This window comes from Eretmochelys imbricata, chromosome 4, assembly GCF_965152235.1.
Source record: "Eretmochelys imbricata isolate rEreImb1 chromosome 4, rEreImb1.hap1, whole genome shotgun sequence".
Lineage (NCBI taxonomy): Eukaryota > Metazoa > Chordata > Testudines > Cheloniidae > Eretmochelys > Eretmochelys imbricata.
In genome coordinates, this window is record NC_135575.1 from 34,215,159 (window position 1) to 34,232,610 (window position 17,452).

Genomic DNA, 17,452 nt, shown 5'->3' on the forward strand with positions numbered 1-17,452 from the left:
TCAAATGCAAGATTTCATTTTATGTATTTGTTAAATTTGTGTTACTATTGTTTGTTTTTGGTGGCCCTCCAATTTGCTTTGTGCTGAACATATTACAAAACTGGGAGAAAAATTTTTAATATTAAATAATAATCAGCAGCATCAGCTGCAGTAAAACAGCTGACTTACAGTTAATAGGAGGAAAAACCTTTGGCACTATCTTAAGTGACAGTACTTGAAACTAAAAAGGAATCTTACTTGTCTATCTGTAGGAATTGGAGTGTCCTTATCAATGGCATCATACTTTGCTTGAATAGCACCCTAAAGTGTAAGAAGAACATGTTAAATAAACAAAAAAAGCCCTTACAATATATAGAATCATAGAAGTGTAGGACTAGAAGGGACCTCAAGCAGTCTTCTAGTCCAGACCACTGCACTCACAGCAGGACTAAATATTATCCTGACAGGTGTTTGTCATCCAAAGATGGAGATTCCACAACTTCCCTACGCAATTTATTCCAGTGTTTAACCACCCTGACAATTAGGAAGTTTTTCCTAATGTCCAACCTAAATCTCCCTTGCTTCTTGTCCTATCCTCATAGGTTAAAGAGAACAATTTTTCTCCCTCTTCCCTGTAACAACCTTTTATGTACTGGAAAACTGTTATCATAACCACCCCTCAATCTTTTCTTCTCCATGCTAAACAAACCTATTTTTTCCAATCTTCCCTCATACATCATGTTTTCCAGACTTTTAATCATTTTTGTTGCTCTTCTCTGGACTTTCTCCAATTTGTCCATATATTTCCTGAAATGTGACACCCAGAACTGGACACAATACTCCAGCTGAAGCCTAATCAGCATGGAGTAGAGCAGAAGAATTACTTCTCGTGTCTTGCTTACAACAGTCCTGCTAATACATCCCAGAATGATGTTTGCTTTTTTTGCACTGTTGTCTCATATTTAGCTGGTGATCCACTATGACCCCCAGATCCCTCTCCGCAGTACTCGTTCCTAGGCAGTCATTTCCCATTTTGTATGTTTGCAACTGACTGCTCCTTCCTAAGGAGAGTACTTTTCATTTGTCCTTACTGAATTTCATCCTATTTACTTCAGACCATTTCTTCAGTTTGTCCAGATCACTTAAAATGTTAATCCTATCCTACAAAGCACTTGCAACCCCTCCCAGCTTGGTATCATCCGCAAACTTTATAAGTGTACTCTCTATGCCATTCTCTAAATCACTGATGAAGATATTGAACAGATTCGGACCCAGAACTGATCCATGCGGGACCCCACTCAATATGCCCTTCCAGCTTGATGGTTAACCACGGATTACTCTCTGGGAATGGTTTTCCAACCAGTTATGCACTCACGTTATAGTTGCATCAAGGTTGTATTTCCCTAGTTTTTTTATGAGACGGTCATGTGAGACAATATCAAAAGCATTACTAAAGTCACGATTACTAAAGTCACCTACTGCTTCCCCTCCTATCCACAAGGCTTGTTACCCTGTCAAAGAAAGCTATCGGGTTGGTTTGATGCAATTTGTTCATGACAAATCCATGCTGACTGTTACTTATCACCTTATTATTGTCTAAATATTTGCAAATTGATTGCTTAATTACTTGCTCCATTATCTTTCGGGAGTACTGAAGTTAAGCTGACTGGTCTGTAATTCCCCAGGTTGCCCTCATTCCCCTCTTTATAGACTGGCACTATACTTCCCTTTTCAGAATCTGTCCTGTCTTCCATGACTTTTCAAAGATAATAGCTAATGGTTCAGATATCTCCTCTGTCAATTCCTTGAGAATTCTAGGATGTATTTCATCAGGCCCTGGTGACTTGAAGACATCTAACTTGTCTAAGTAATTTCTAACTTGTTCTTTCCCTATTTTAGCCTCTGATTCTACCTCATTTTCACTGTCATTAAGTTAGATGTCCAATTGCTACTAAACTCATTTAGCACTTCTGCCATTTCCACATTTTGTGTTATTGTCATCTCCCCCACCCCACCCCACCCCCCGGCCCCCACTGAATAACAGACCTACCCTATCCTCTGTCTTCCTCTTGCTTCTAATGTCTTTGTAGATGTTTCCTTGTCATCCTTTATATCTCTAGCTGGTTTAATCTCATTTTGTGCCTTTATGATTTTGTCCCTACCTACCTGTGTTATTTGTTTATATTCACCCTTTGTAATTTGACCTAGTTTCCACTTTTTGTAGGACTTTTTTTTCAGTTTCAGATCATTGAAGATCTCCTGGTCAAGCCAGTGTGGTCCCTTGCCATACTTCCTATCTTTCCTACACAGTGGGACAGTTTGCTTTTGTGCACTTAATAATGTCTCTTTGAAAAATTGCCAACTCTTTTGAACTGTTTCCCCCCTTAAACTTGCTTCCCATGGGATCTTATCTTACCTTAAAAAAGCAATGGGCCTAATATATCTGGACTGTCCAGAAGAGGTTTGCACACTCCAAAACACATGTTTTTTGGGGAAAACCCAGGACTGGGAGTATGGTGGGGTCACCCTGCAAGTAGTAACCAAGGCTGCTGGAAGCCAGACTGTGGCTGGTGTTTGCTGACAGGCTGCTGGGGTCAGAGCTATTGGACCAGGACTGTGGATATAAACAGACACTCAGGATATGACCTGCATACTGTTTGGCTGTTTGTAAATAGCCTAGGTTGGGAGCTACAGCAGAAAAGCATTGAGAAGCACCCCAGGTTGCACGGCAAATAGTGACACAACCCTTCAGTGGTCTGAATTGAACCCCGGAATGTCATAGTGGGATGGAAAAGAGATTTTTTTTTTTCCTCAGAGTTTTTATTTTTTTTTTTAGCCCTTGTTGATTGGGGAGGAGATTGCTAAATGTATTTGTTGGAGTTATTATATTATTATTATTATAATAATATATTGTTTTTAAACAGCAGTGGCATTTTTAAATATTGCCAAGGATGCCTAGGCACTTATCATTTTTGGAAAAGTCAAAAATAAACTAAAACCCAGGCAAGTTCAACATTCCTTGACTGTACAGAAAGGAAATCATGAAGTGAAGCAAAAATTGCCCCAACATTGTATTTATTCACATAGTTTCAAATATTATTCTCATTTCATTTTTCCCTAGTATGTGTAATTAGTGTGAATCATCCTTTCTCTTACTCTTACCTCAACACCCAGCAGGGCAGCCCAGGTTAAACCTCTCATAAGTGGAGGAATGTCAACTCTGGCTTCCTTCCAGACTTGATTTTTTTTGTATGGATAAGCCTGCAAAAAAAAACAAACAAACAAAAAAACCCCCCACGACTTCCTTGAAATGAACAAGATCCTTCCTTTAGGAAAAATTTCTCGGCCACTGGAGACAAACACAGTAAATCTGCTTATACTTAATTAATGTATATAAATTTTACAATCTAAAAGGGGTGCAATTCCTCTCTAAAAGACAAGGATTAAGCATCTACTTATATTGATTCAGATAATCCAGTCCAACACCTTTTTACAGGAAAGAAAGTGCCTATCATGTTTTGTTACATTTGAAAGGTTTAAATATAAGTAATGTCTGCAGAGTTTCTAATTTCTTCTGCATTAAGTATTCCTTTTCATAGTATATATACCTGACTTCTTAAAAAATGTCTCAGAGTTAGTGCAATACTTATTACAATGTGTAAAAAAAATCTGAATGAACCCATCACTTATCTCATGAGTACTTATGTGTATTCTTACACACACGAGCCACACGAAAATGTGTACAATCATATTGCTGAGAAAATTCAAAATACCCTGGCATAAGAATAAACCTCTCCCCCTCCACAGTGATATCACAGTTTTGACTAGTTTGAATGTGCAAGACCAGTGTTCAGTCCAGAATGTGCAATGCAAAAGTGTTACTGTCCTATCTGAGGCTACACCACTTGTGTTTAATTTGGTAGCTGTGTGCACTGCCCACTGCTGTTAGAAAATATACGAGATGCTTCAGTGTCCTCTCTCATATGCAACTGTGTTAACAGTAATGACTCATTGTATTTCTATTTTTAAGGCCTTTCTTATTGTAGGGGTTTCTAGAATTGCCTCTTCTTTTTGTAGTTTCTCCTAACTCCTATTTTCCCTCTTCTCTTGGATTTACTTCTGCATCTAGTTCTCTTCTATTTTCCTCTCTCCTTACTCTCTCTTACTTCTCTGCTTCCACTTGCAATTGCTTAGTTCTTTAGTTAATCCATTCGATTAATGGATAACTGAGGTTATTGCAGTACTGTTAAGAATCCATACCTTCAGTAGCCTGTCAAATAGAACAATTCTGTGTAGCTGGTACTCTGTGTCCCTCTCTCGGATGATCAGAGGAAGATTGGTCGCTGCAGATAGCTCATTATTACTGTTTGAATGGGGTAAATTTGACTGCCTGGAATAGAGTGAGAAAGCAGTGAAGACTGGCTAAATAACAATACCTGCAATCAGATGTAAAAAGAAGAATGTATAATGGAAAGAGTTTTTAAGTTAGAAAACAATTTTGAAAGGAAAAATTACTATCTACTGATCAGCATTTGTGCACTCAGTGCTATACAGTAAATACCAAAGTCCAGATTTGCAAGACCAAGTAACTAAAGTTACACTTCTCAGTTCACATTTAGACACCTAAATAAGCAGACCTATTTTCTGAAGTGCTGAGCAGACAGCAGCTCCTATTGGCTTCAGGAATCTAAATAGGATATAGAAGGTTAACACTAGATTTCTCTTTATGAAATCCTTGGTCCAATCGTGCAATGTTCCGCTATAATACAAACCACCACTCAAAAATAATTAATGCTATTATATATACTTACTCGTCCTCAAGCAATGGATAAAATGCTTCCCCACCAACATCTTTCAGTCTCTGAAATTAAGATTAAAAAAAAGTATTTAATATCAAAATGCTTCTCAGTACCTTAACTGGTACAGTTGAGGAATATGAAAAATATTAACTTAGAACTAGTCACTTTTAACTGTTTGTACTAATATTTGCCTCAATATTAATTTAGTTCTGATAAAGAAGGAATGTCCACCCTTAAATAATAAGTAGCATGCAAAATTTAATAATATGACTCCCTACATATTAATAGGTTAACACTGTTAAATGGCTGGTTTTTTTTTCTTTGACAAGGACTTCGATTCAGGTAGTTATAAACCAACAACAGAATCTGGTACTTCTTGTTACATAAAAATTAAAATTATGCTAATTAAATCTCTTTTAGTAATGACTTCTGAGAGACAGACAGTAATAGAGACGTTCTGGGGAAAGGTGACAGGCAGGTGAGACGGAAGTTTATAGACATCTTCAGTTCAACGTGCTTAAAGTTTAATACCATCTTCCCTGTAGTGTTCTGTTATGCAGGTCAATCTCTAACTTGAAGGTATAGTGCCATCTCCCCTGGGGATTGACAGAGCAGTTCAGAGACTCAGTTCACTCATCACTGATCCTTTTTTTATTACAATCATTGTGCTCTGTTCCATGAGTTGTGTTTGGAAGATTCCAAAAGATAAATATAAATCTTTCAACTAACACTGCAAGTTTGGCTAAGAGATTAGCAAGATTCAGGCTACTATCCTCTCAAAAATGAAAGCTCTGTATATTTATCCACTACTGCATTTGTATCTGTAGGCACAGATATTTGATTTTATATGCCAGAAACTCACCCCACTGCAGTTGCTGCATGTTGTAATAAAACACTTATTTGATCAGTTTTCATGTATTAATGTAAAATAGTGCAGTTTTGTTGCTTCATCAGCATGTTTTTATGCAGAGTGCACAGACTTGATTACCTCATGCTTCATTTCCTGTAACACTCTAGAAAGTAAAGGGATTCAAGCCAAAATGGACCAAAATTCTGAGTTATCCATTTGTAACATCCATTTAATTTTTGTATGGCATCTTCCCTCAAACTAATACTGGATACTATTTATTGCTTTAAATACAAAATACCAATTGTGCAGCGTTAACATAGAACTCTAAAATAAAAACTGCATGTGAATGAACACGTAAACTGACAATGATAAAAAATAACATTTCAGTAAGAAATATGGTAAACCCTGGAATCAGCAATCACCCGAAGCACCCTAACAATAATTTGATTAGTTATTGTTTAATCAATGTGGTTTTCTAATGGAGGTGAAACTGAACTATATTCAGTAATTTTGAGGGAATCTTTGAGGTGATCTCTTAAAACCGGTTGCCTAACAGCTGCAGACTTGATTCAAGTTTCCAAAGACTGAGGTTAAACCATGGGAAACTCAGCAACCGTAGTAAACATGTCATTTAGTAAAGTCAGCTGATCTGAGACAGAAATGAAACTTCTGAAAGATGTATCATCTGAAGCAAAAATAGATAACTCGTTCTTTATTATTAACTTAAGCCACCACTGGATGTCACAATTACCCAGTAAAAACATAGCTACTGCAACATAATGCATCAAGTAGCACACACAAAACAAAAAAAACCCAGTTCAGTAATTTCTCCCAGACAAAATGGTTTCTTTTTTATTTTATATCTAATTCAGAATCTAATTAACTTGGGGCAAGGAGTTTTCCACTGGATCCAGAGCAGCCAAATGCCCAGGAGAGAATGCCTGAAATGGTATTTTGAAAGAACAGCAGCACTTGTTACTCTTACATTCTTTCAAATATAAACTGTTTCTGCAATTGAGTTACAAGCAGCTAAGAAGGTATGCAGTACTGTTTTAGCCATGTCCGTTTCAGGATATTAGAGAGACAACATGGGTGAGGTAGTATCTTTTACGGGACCAACTTCTGCTGGTGAGAGAGACAAGCTTTTGGCTTACACAGTGCTCTTCTTCAGGTCTGGGAAACGTACACAGAATGTCACAGCTAAATGTATTTAGTAAAAAGTAAAATGTATGTAGCTGTGACACTGAGTACATTTGCCAGCCCTGAAGAAAAAAGCTGTAAGCTCGAAAGCTTGTCTCTCTCACCAACAGAAGCTGGTCCAATAAAGGTACTACCTTTTCCCCCTTGTCTCTCTCTAGGCAGCAGGGAATGCATTTTGCTTACATTTCTGAGTTGACACAGCGACAGTATCACAGTTGTGTCATCTAGGAGAGAACTTCTATCTCGTCCTTGCCCAAAGCTCTCACCATCTTCAAACAAAAAGCTTCAAAGAGAAAGACAGAACCCCAATTCCTGGTTATTTTAAAGGACATAATATCGCATACTAAAAAACAAACAAACAAAAAGAGCAAAATTCTACAATAATCGGCTGTTTAACAACAACAACAACAAAAAACACTAACTCCTAGAATTATACTGTACCGTACTCCTGACTACACTGAACTGCCTTCAAAAGCAGTGTGCAAAAAGCTAGTAATATTTGAATAATTCTGAATGAAAAAAATCTTATTTATCTTTTTTTCTAGATACTGAACACATATTAGAATACCATTTACACTTTCTTCAAAGCAGAACAGAACTAGATTAACATTCCCTTCTGTTCCTCATCTTTGCACACAACATGATTAACAGGGGGAAATACACGAGCTTCTTGCATTGTGAGGGAAGGAGGAAATAAATATCTCTGTCATTCAAAAGGATCTTATAAGGTGTTTATCTGTGTGGCTGTAGCAGAGTAATTCTTCAGAACTATGGATACATCCAAATGAGGGTGATCCAACAGAATGAGTATTTTAGAACATACTGTACTGAGCTGTTTTTCAAGAAACTAAGTTCACATGGATCTAGGCAGGCTATGGGCACAGGTGTAAGGATCCCACCTTCTACACCAGAAGTCATGGGTTCAAATCCTGGGAGCACTTGGCCATGTAGTTTTTTTTTCCTGTGTTATACAGGACGGAGGTCAAACTAGATCACAATGGTCCCTTCTGGCCTTGGAAACTATGAATCTATAATACCAGAGTCTCTATTTGCTTCTCACTAATGAGATGAAATTAGGATCTGCCCATTGAATGAAGAAATATTTCATCTTCAGTATAGATATTAATGGGACTAATTAAACTCAGAGGCAGAAATGTGTGTGTGTGTGTATATTTTATATATAAAAAAATAAAGAGAGAGAGAGAGATTACAATCCAAATAATACAGAAAGTCATTTAAATGTAAAAAATGTGACTAAAAACAAAAGGATGGAAGTGTGTTTTAATGGAGGCCAACTAACTCACAAAATGATTTTCATCACAAAAATTCTACTGCTTAAACACACTCTCCACCCCTTTCCCCACCCTGAAACTCTGGAAATTAACAGATAAAGAGCTGAGTCAGTTATCTGCTGTCATATAATCACTCATAAGAACAGCCATATTGGGTCAGATCAATGGTCCATCTAGCCCAGTATCCTGTCTTCTGAGAGTGGCCAGTGCAAGATGCTTCAGAAGGAATGAACAGAACAGGGTGATCTTGAGTAATCCATCCCGTCATCCAGTCTCAGATTTTGGCAATTGGAGGTTTAGGGACACCCAGAGCATGGGGTTGTGTCCCTGACCATCTTGGCTAATAGCCATTGGTGGACCTATCCTCCAGGAACTTATCTAATTCTTTTTTTAACCCAGTTATACTTTTGGCCTTCACAAACCCTCTTGCAACACGTACCACACGCTGACTGTGCATTGTGTGAAGAAATACTTTGTACGTATAGTTGGGGTTATTTTTTCTAGTGTGTGTTATTTTGTACTAATTACTTTGCACTCACTAAAACATCACTCATCTCATGCCACCAACCAAACCCTAACTTTGTCGTTATCTTTTGCTCTGTAAAAATAAATATGAGTTGGAAATACACAGTTGATTTTACATATTACTTAGATACCTGATCCTGCAATCTGATCTGCATGGGCACAGGGATCCACCCACTTATATTATATTGTAGGACTAGAGCCTAAACACATTGTAAAGATTTCAAAAAGGATATAGTTCCAGGGTACATTAAGTTATGTCATAATTCCATAAATCCTGCACAGTAGAATATCATTTTTATGAAAAGAAAATGATTGATCAATCTCTGGTGAAATGTGTTGACTGTATGGGATTGTAGGTCTATGTAAATGTAAACAGAACTGGCAAGTTTTTATTTTAATTTACTATATTGTATAGTAACTAAATATGCAGCTTTTTGTACTGAGTAATGAAGCATAATTTAGTGCTATGGTATACTGGAAATGGATCATGTGATTAAGAAATGGAATCTTATAGCCTGTTGATAATTTGTATTTTGAACCTTCCAGACACTACTGCAAATTTTTCAGAGGCAATATTAAGCGTGGGTGGGTGGTGTAAAATCAAGTGGGATAACAGTGATGATAGTAGCTTATATGGGGAAGTGTTGAGGCTTTTACTATTGCTCAGGATGTTGTTTTCAAATTGCTCTCTGAAACTAAGAAGTTGGAACTTCTAAAAACACTTTTTTTTTTTTTGGAAACATTACACTTCTCTGTCCACCCCTTTCCTCGTGTTTCCATCCCCAAGAAGTGTTTTCCTTTCCTTACTTGGGGAGCGTGCAGATGGGTGGTTTTGATCGAATGATTTCCTTGTTGACAAGTTCTTTCTCCAAGTCTCCTCCAGCCAAACACCAGAGATAATACACCTCTTCAATCGATCTTTCTGCTAGGTAGTCACAGTCTTCATCTATTAACAAAAGCCAAATTAAAATGAATTACAGCTTTTTAAGCAGTTCATATTTTTCATAATCATTCTAAACACATTTTAGTTAGAGGTTATTAGATTTGAAGGGTCATATGGCCTACTGCAGAGTTAGAAGAAAAGTGATCTTCCCATTGCAATATCCTAAAGCAAGGCTCATGGGAAGACAAAGGCAGCTGGACACACTATAGGGTTGTCTTGCATTCGAAAAAAAAAGTGAAAGAATGTCTGCAGTTTGATTTGGTGCCAGAAAACTGAACAAGTCAGATAAGTACACTGAGTGAAAGTGTGTTTATTGCTTATTTTACCCATAATATAAAATTTTATTTCTTTTCTACAATACAAAGAGCTAAGAGTAAACAGCAACCACTGAACCAGTGATTCACATTTAAAAGCCTCAATTTACCAAAATATTACATGCAGCACACACATGCTGGTACTGGCTTCAGCTTCAATTTTAACAATTGTAACTTTAGCTTCACAATATTAATAAACAAGAATATCCAAAATAAAAAGAAACTTCTGAGCTTATCGGAAAGGGTAATGGCAGCCCATTCACTCATGTGGGGATTTCAAACAAGGGTAAAAGAAAATTCCATCTCTTTTGAACATACTGTCAGGTAAGTGCAAAGTTTTAACATAGACTTTTATAAATGTAGCCTCTCCCACACAGATTGTGCTTTATAACAATTGCCAACAGCCTATAATTTCCACTACTTCCAACACCTGCTGCCTATGTAAATTTTAATAATGGAGCTACAGCCAACCTTCACATGATATTTCCAAGGAGCCCCGTCTGCAAATGACCACATAGTAATATGAGAAAAAAAAATAATCAGCACCTCAGAACTATGCTGAAAAACGTCATAAAAAAAACCTCACCCTGCAGATCAAGGACAATGAATAGGTGACTATTATAGAGGATAATGCATAAAGTGAACATACCCTCTCTCTGTCCTCTAGTGTCCCCACAGACACATAAGCCCTTAATACTACTCACTAACCATTAGGAAACAATAAGATCTTGCTACAAGAATGTAATATTAATACTTTAGGAATCTGTAAGCAGAAAAAAAAAAAATCAATTCCTTCATGTTCTGTCCTCTACAGGCAACATTTTTTATTTCCGTTTTCTCTCTGCCACACCCCATCCCTGCTACCCACTTTTACCTTTACACAGCTGAGTGATGTCCTCTGGAAGAGTTAAATTAGCACATCTCAGAGAGGATGAGAACAGACTGGCAGGTTTGTGGAAGGGAGGGTATACAGAGGCCACTTCACTGAACACATTGTCACACAGTAACTGGTCTGGAGTTGGCCTTGAGTAAAGCATTTTAAAAAGTGGAAAAAAGAACAGTAAGAAAAAAAAAGTAAAGCCCTTTTAAAAAAATCTAGCTAATATAAAAAATGAAAAGTGGTAAGATCGTGGACTCTCATATCACTAAAGAAATGTTCTTGTTAATCAAATCAAAACGTAAAGCTTCATATGGTAATCAGTTCACTGTGAGCCATTTTATTTACAATAATTCTGTATATTCTACATCTTACAGCCTATCTATGATCAAGCATTCTCAACCAAAGTTAGGCTCTTCTGTCTTTACTGAAGATATAAACTAATTAACAAAGGTAACGCAATGAGATATTCCAGTGTTCTTTTGGTCATAAATGAGACTTTTTTCACCTTTGGTTAGTGAGTAGCTCTATGCTGTAGTTAAAATGTTTTTTTAAAAGAGAGGTCACTCATGCCAGTGCACATTAGAAACAATGTGGATGAGATAGTATCATTTATTGGACCAATTTCTGTTGGTGAGACACACAAACTTTCAAATTTACACAGAGCTCTTTTTCAAGTCACCTGAAGAAGAGCTCTGAGTAAGCTCTGTGAAAGTTTGTGTCTCTTTCTCCAACAGAAGTTGGCCCAGTAAAAGTTATTACCTCACCCACCTCTTCTTTCTAATATACTGAGACCAAGAATGCTACCAATCATGTTGGTTATGGTACAGCTACAATAAACACCTCAAATTTCCAAAGAGGGAAAACCTGTCAACTTAAAAGTGACTAAATAGTTTACTTCCAAACACCAAGATTCAATCTTGCTTTTTTAAAAAAATAAAGCTCGTCTTACTTTTTATTAAAATAAAAATAAACTGGAGTCCTGATTCAAATAACTCATTTTTAGACATCAAGCATCATAAATGTGCTTATTTCCCCTTTTCCCCAAACAAAGTTTATTAGTCTCAGTTCTGATTAATTACCCACAGCGCTTCATCCTGCAATGCAATTGTTCCAAATATTTTTTCTTGGAGTTTAAAAGAAACAATCATATATGGTAAACAGCTCTATTGGATGGTCATTTTTGGTACTGTTCTGTTGAGTCATGGGCTGGGAAAACACAAGCCTGTTTGGAAAAATTCATCCAAATTTTTGGATGCTCTAATTCTGGTTTAATCTAACAGTATTCTTTCACTTTTTACTCACAATATATTATTCCAACACATATAAAAGAAATGTTAAATGATGATGGAAAGTAGTACACAAGTAATAAATTGATGTATTACTATATGGATGAGCATACATGCATACACTTTTATGTAACTCATGTCAATATTAATACTGAATGCAGTTCAGATTCATTTAGTTAATTACTTTAGGCCCAGAAGAAGTATTCAATTTCCTGTAAACCTGTATTGACTATTTACCTTTTGGAAGGTTGAAATGTAAGGAATTTCTTCAGTAGAGCTATGGCATTTTCAGGAAGCTCCTAGAACATAGAAGGTGAAAAAAATAATAGTCAACAATTGATTACTACTACACTGATCCAGCAAGCCACATAAGCATACATGAAACTTTAAGTATGTAAGTAGTTTTACTGAAGTCAATGGAACTACATATTTACTTAAGGCTTTAGCTACTCTGTCATGAGTATAGTTTTTAGTTTGGACAAAATGTTCTAGAAGTCAGAATTAATATATTAAAGCCAAGATTTTCAAAACTGACTAGTGATTTTGGGTGTCCAATTTCAGAAGCCTTAAAACATGCGGCATTCTCACCCCTGAAAAAAAAACCATTCCACCCCTTTATAGTTTTTCAGTCCAGTCACCCCAAAACTGAGCCACACACAGTCACAAGTTGCTTTTGAAAATCTGGACTCAGCTGTGTAATTATATACCAATAGAATTATTACAGCATCGCGGATTAGCTCACCAGTCATTACAACACCAAAACCAGATTTTAAAAATCTGCATCACTTGAAGCCTGGGTCTTCTACTAATGTATCATGAGAGTCTGAAAAGTATTGTCTACATTTTATTTGGATTGTCAGTAATTTTGGGAAAGGATGGAGGTCTTCTGAATAGTGATGGCCCTACGCATTTCAGCATCTAAAGTCTAAACTATCACTATAGTAAAAAAATACTATGGAAATCAAAGTAATCAAATAAGTTACAAATCTTTTGGACTGAATTCCCTTCAGCAAAGAAGAAAAAAGTATCCCATAAAATGTACAAAACAAATAATTTCAGTTAAGAAAACACTGATGAGTAGACTAGTTCACCAACCTTAATGATGTCCAGACAACCATGTTCTTCAGCTAATACGATTACAATGTCATCCATGCAGCCTATAAAATAGAACAGTAGGAAGAACAAAGGTTATAATGAAAAAGTGTTACTGTTTAAAAAGACACAAAGAAAGTTTCCTCTCCTCCCAATTTCTTAAAGTATTTATTTGACTGACTGGCTTTATCTCAAGTATCAGCAGGATAGCCGTGTTAGTCTGTATCCACAAAAACAACGAGGAGTCTGTTGGCACCTTAAAGACTAACAGATTGATTTGGACATAAGCATCTAAAGAAGTGGGTTTTTTACCCACAAAAGCTTATGCCCAAATCAATCTGTTAGTCTTTAAGGTGCCACTGGACTCCTTGTTGGCTTTATGGTGGCTCATCATAATAGCATCTGAGAGCTTTACAATTTCTAGGTTTTTTTCCTTTAAAAACAGGAATCCCATGAAATATCCCATGAATCCCCTCCACTGTGTGAGGTTTACCACAACTCTTCTGGGAACCATAGACAGTATGTGTATGGAAGGGTGGTTAAGGTGAATCACTTAGTCTGTAAACACCTCCAGAGAGAAACCATGGCCTGGGGAGGCTTGCATATACTGGCTCAGATTGGGTTTTCCGGAGACCAACAGGCTTTTGGCATAAAAAGGCTGTGTTTAAACTGACTCAGGACCTTCTTTCTGATCCTACACACCAACAGGACCTGCTGTCCAATGGGGGCACGGATCCTTGAGGAAGGATTGGACAGTCTTCGGCCTCCTTGAGCTCCATAAGACTGCCATGTGCCTCCTGATATATTTAGTGTGTGTTTAGTCTGTGTATTGTTTTTATTATGCTTTCTTCATAATACTTTCACCTTAAGAATAAATGTACTTATTTAGAAAGAACTGTGTGGTAATTTGTCACTGCCCACAATACACTGTTCATAATCCTCAGGGAGAAAGCAAAGCACAGGTGCTGGCCTTTAGGCAAACTGACTTGCTGGGGATATCACAGTGTAAGACAGGGACCTGGGCTGTCTTAAAACCCAGCTCAAAGACAGGTAAAGGCTAGAGACCTGACTAGGCTCTCTTGGAGTGGACCATGGTGAAGAGGAATATAGGTGCATTCTGAAACAGTGACAGATTCCATGGGTTTTATTTTGTGATCTAATAACTATTCAAAATAGTGAGAGATTTAGAAAGAAAACAATTTGCTGAAGAAAAAGGATATTTGCATTAACAGTAGTTAACCTTACAGGTACTGCAGTCAGCTTTAGACCAATTTAACATGCGTCCTCAGGTCTCAATTTGAGGACCTGCCTCTTTTCCCTCACACTTGATCGTTCCCAGGCCAGTCTGTCGCAGCAATACTTTGCTGCAGGTCTTTCTTTTTAAAGAAGCTTGAATGTCATTTCAAAAACTGCTAGTCTTTCTACGAGCCTCGTCTCATTCAAATCACGCCTACACCTCCATGTCTACAGCACTATTGACAAATTAAAAAAAAGAAGGACTATAAGAAAAACAATCTGGAACTAGCAAGACATGCCTGTCACTGCCTGAACAGTTATCTTTCCATTCAATCCTTTATCTGTTTAGTGTCTTGCATACTTATATCTTTGGCACAGAGACCGTGTTCTTGACTTGTTCATACCAAGTAACAAATAACCATCAGAACTGGCTCCTCTCAGCAACTCCTCCTCTACCCCACCATTCACCACTCATTCAACAGACTACAAGCACAATGCTCCTTTGCTGTGCATATCTGGCATGCAGTTGCTGCTGCTCCCCTATACCAGCTCAAGTGAAGCTGCTAGATGCCCATGATCTTTCCAAAATTGCATCTCCAAAATTAATTTATCTTAGGCCTGTGCATCCTGAGCTTACTTATCGCTCTAGTTACAGACTTATTTGGGAAGTTAGGAAGACCAGCACTGAACCCTGTACTTACATTTAGGTCACTCACCTAATGTAAGCAGAAGTTTTAGTTTTTCAGCTATATCCAAGCTCTGGAACAGTTTTCTACCCTAAATGGAACAGAAAATTATGTCAACAGTTAAATGTCAATCTGTCACAAGTACATGCCCTGTGCAACTTTAGGTATATATAAAGAAAATCAGAGTCAGCATGTAGATTTTAGAGTTCTTAGAAAAGTTAGCTGTCAGACGGTAAGCAACTCTCAACCTTAACTATAGCAAAGCTACCATTCCACTATCATGACCGTAAGGTTTATTTTTGTTTGTTTGTTTACCTTTTGGGTTGCTGTTTTTTAAAACAGGAAGTAAATTCAGGGAGGTGAATGAGCTTTCTTAATGTATCTGATTTTTTTCTTTAACTCAAAAAGAATAGGATTTTAAAAACCACACACATTACCATGGAAATATTGTGTAATCTTTCACATCACTATGAACAACTACAATTAAGATTTAGTTTTTAATGTCTATGACAAATAGTCATAGTTTGCTCTTATATAGTGGCTTTCAACTAATGTTATTCCAATTTTACAGAGGAGGAAGCAATTCAAAGAGGTTAAATAACTTGTCTGAGGTCACAGAGCAAGTTAGCAAAGCAGGAAACCGAAGCTAAGATTCCAGATTTCCAATGGCTTGTTCTAACCATTAGATTCCACTGCCCTGACAATGCAATTCAGATAACTTAAATTCTGTTTAATGTAATAAGATTAAAGACAAACATTTTTACTGTCTGAATAATAGTACATCATCATCTTTGTGATAAAGAAGTCCAATTTATCATGTACAGTTAGTGAAAACTAAGTAGCTGGAATTTATCTGAAGTCACAGAGCCAACAGGCAACATCTTCTGTTTAAATCCGTGACACCATACAGGAACTCAATGCTTTGGTAACAGGATGAGTTTTCCCAGTGTTATGCTCCAATAGTAAGCATCATTAGTATCCACTGAATAGTTATTGTTAATTTAACCATTACTTGCAAAACAGCTTTTCTTGAGTTGACATAGGTACGAAGCGAAAACACATGTACACAAAATTCTTCACTGAGTGTCATATGATAAAAACACACAAGAATTATTCAGTAACATACCACACAAAGCTCAAATAATATAATACCAAGAGACCACACGTCTGATTTAGGGCCAGAAGGTAGCAGCTTCTCACACTGAGTGTGATCACTAGGTTTGACAAATCCCTGTGCAATTACTTCAGGTGCCAGGTATGATGGGTACCTATAACAATGCAACAAGAATTTGTACATTAAGACATTTGTCAACTACACTAGTTAAAATAAGTTCTTGTACTGAAAAAAAACTGGATAAAAGCAAACTCACTAAAAGTGCACAGCAACTTAGAATGCCCAGAAAGCATAGTAGGTCAAACTGTGCAGACAGAGCTACTGTAATAGCTACTATATGAAAAATCCATTTTTTCTTTATATAAGTGTTTTTTGTGAGGAGTGAATGGTAGCAACATTTTTTTTTTTAAAAAAGTGTCCTACACAACACAGAAAATGTTCATTAAACTTTACCATATGCTTGTATTTAACCTAATATTACAAGTGCTTTTTCAGTATGTGTTCTTCCTTGTTGATTTCTTTATAATGTCACCAGTTATATCATTCCCAATATTTAGTTCATAGCCATCAAACAACTATTAAGTTAATTTAGCAACAGATGGAAAATAAACCAAATAAAAAACAACAATGGCCTCAACAACTCATCTTAATTTTTTTCCATTTAAAGTTCAGTATGAATCAGCCATAGATAGTACAATACTTAAAACTGAGAAGTCAACTTTTTGGGGTAGAGAGGCCACAGCTGCTGATGTATGTAGCTGCAGAAGCCAAAGGTCCATTGTTAGTTAAAAAATGTCCCAAAGATTACAAGGCGTCAAAAGAAGCCTGACTACAGAAGCTAGAGAGATACTGAAGTGAAACAATTTCGTTTTGTGTGTACAAAAAGAGACATATACAGGAAGTTACTAATAAGGACAAAGGGGAAAAAGCAAGGGGGCAACAGAGAATGAGACCATAAAACTTTGAGGACCAATATAATTCAGAAGTTGAAGAAACCGTTCTCTCACTTACAAAGAACTACAAAAGATTTTGAAACAATAGGTTCTTGGAAGTGAACATGGAAGAAGCAACCAGGGGGGCAACCCTCCTCATGCAAAGAGGAATTGGTTGCAAATCTGAAGGTAGAGGACCATAGACAAATTGTTAAAGATGAGTCCAAAAGAATAATGCCAGTATGTTGGGACAAAGAAAAGCTAAGACACAAAATGAATTACACATACCAAGGGGCATAAAAGAAGTTATATTCATATATTAGG

The 17,452-nt window shown here is 36.8% G+C and overlaps 1 protein-coding gene across 3 annotated transcripts in view; it reads right to left on the reverse strand.

Moving 5' to 3' along the window:
• TBCK (TBC1 domain containing kinase) overlaps nucleotides 1–17,452 on the reverse strand; it is a 188,080-nt gene that overhangs the window by 114,931 nt on the left and 55,697 nt on the right. For all 3 annotated transcript variants that reach the window (XM_077815109.1, XM_077815107.1, XM_077815108.1), the window contains exons 6-16: nucleotides 16,209–16,350; nucleotides 15,113–15,173; nucleotides 13,164–13,225; nucleotides 12,306–12,367; nucleotides 10,777–10,925; nucleotides 9,453–9,591; nucleotides 7,012–7,111; nucleotides 4,791–4,840; nucleotides 4,240–4,369; nucleotides 3,142–3,240; nucleotides 238–300 (exon numbers count right to left, since the gene is read on the reverse strand). In XM_077815109.1, coding sequence (XP_077671235.1) covers nucleotides 238–300; nucleotides 3,142–3,240; nucleotides 4,240–4,369; nucleotides 4,791–4,840; nucleotides 7,012–7,111; nucleotides 9,453–9,591; nucleotides 10,777–10,925; nucleotides 12,306–12,367; nucleotides 13,164–13,225; nucleotides 15,113–15,173; nucleotides 16,209–16,350 — 1,057 coding nt within the window. The remainder of the gene's footprint in view (nucleotides 1–237; nucleotides 301–3,141; nucleotides 3,241–4,239; nucleotides 4,370–4,790; nucleotides 4,841–7,011; nucleotides 7,112–9,452; nucleotides 9,592–10,776; nucleotides 10,926–12,305; nucleotides 12,368–13,163; nucleotides 13,226–15,112; nucleotides 15,174–16,208; nucleotides 16,351–17,452) is intronic.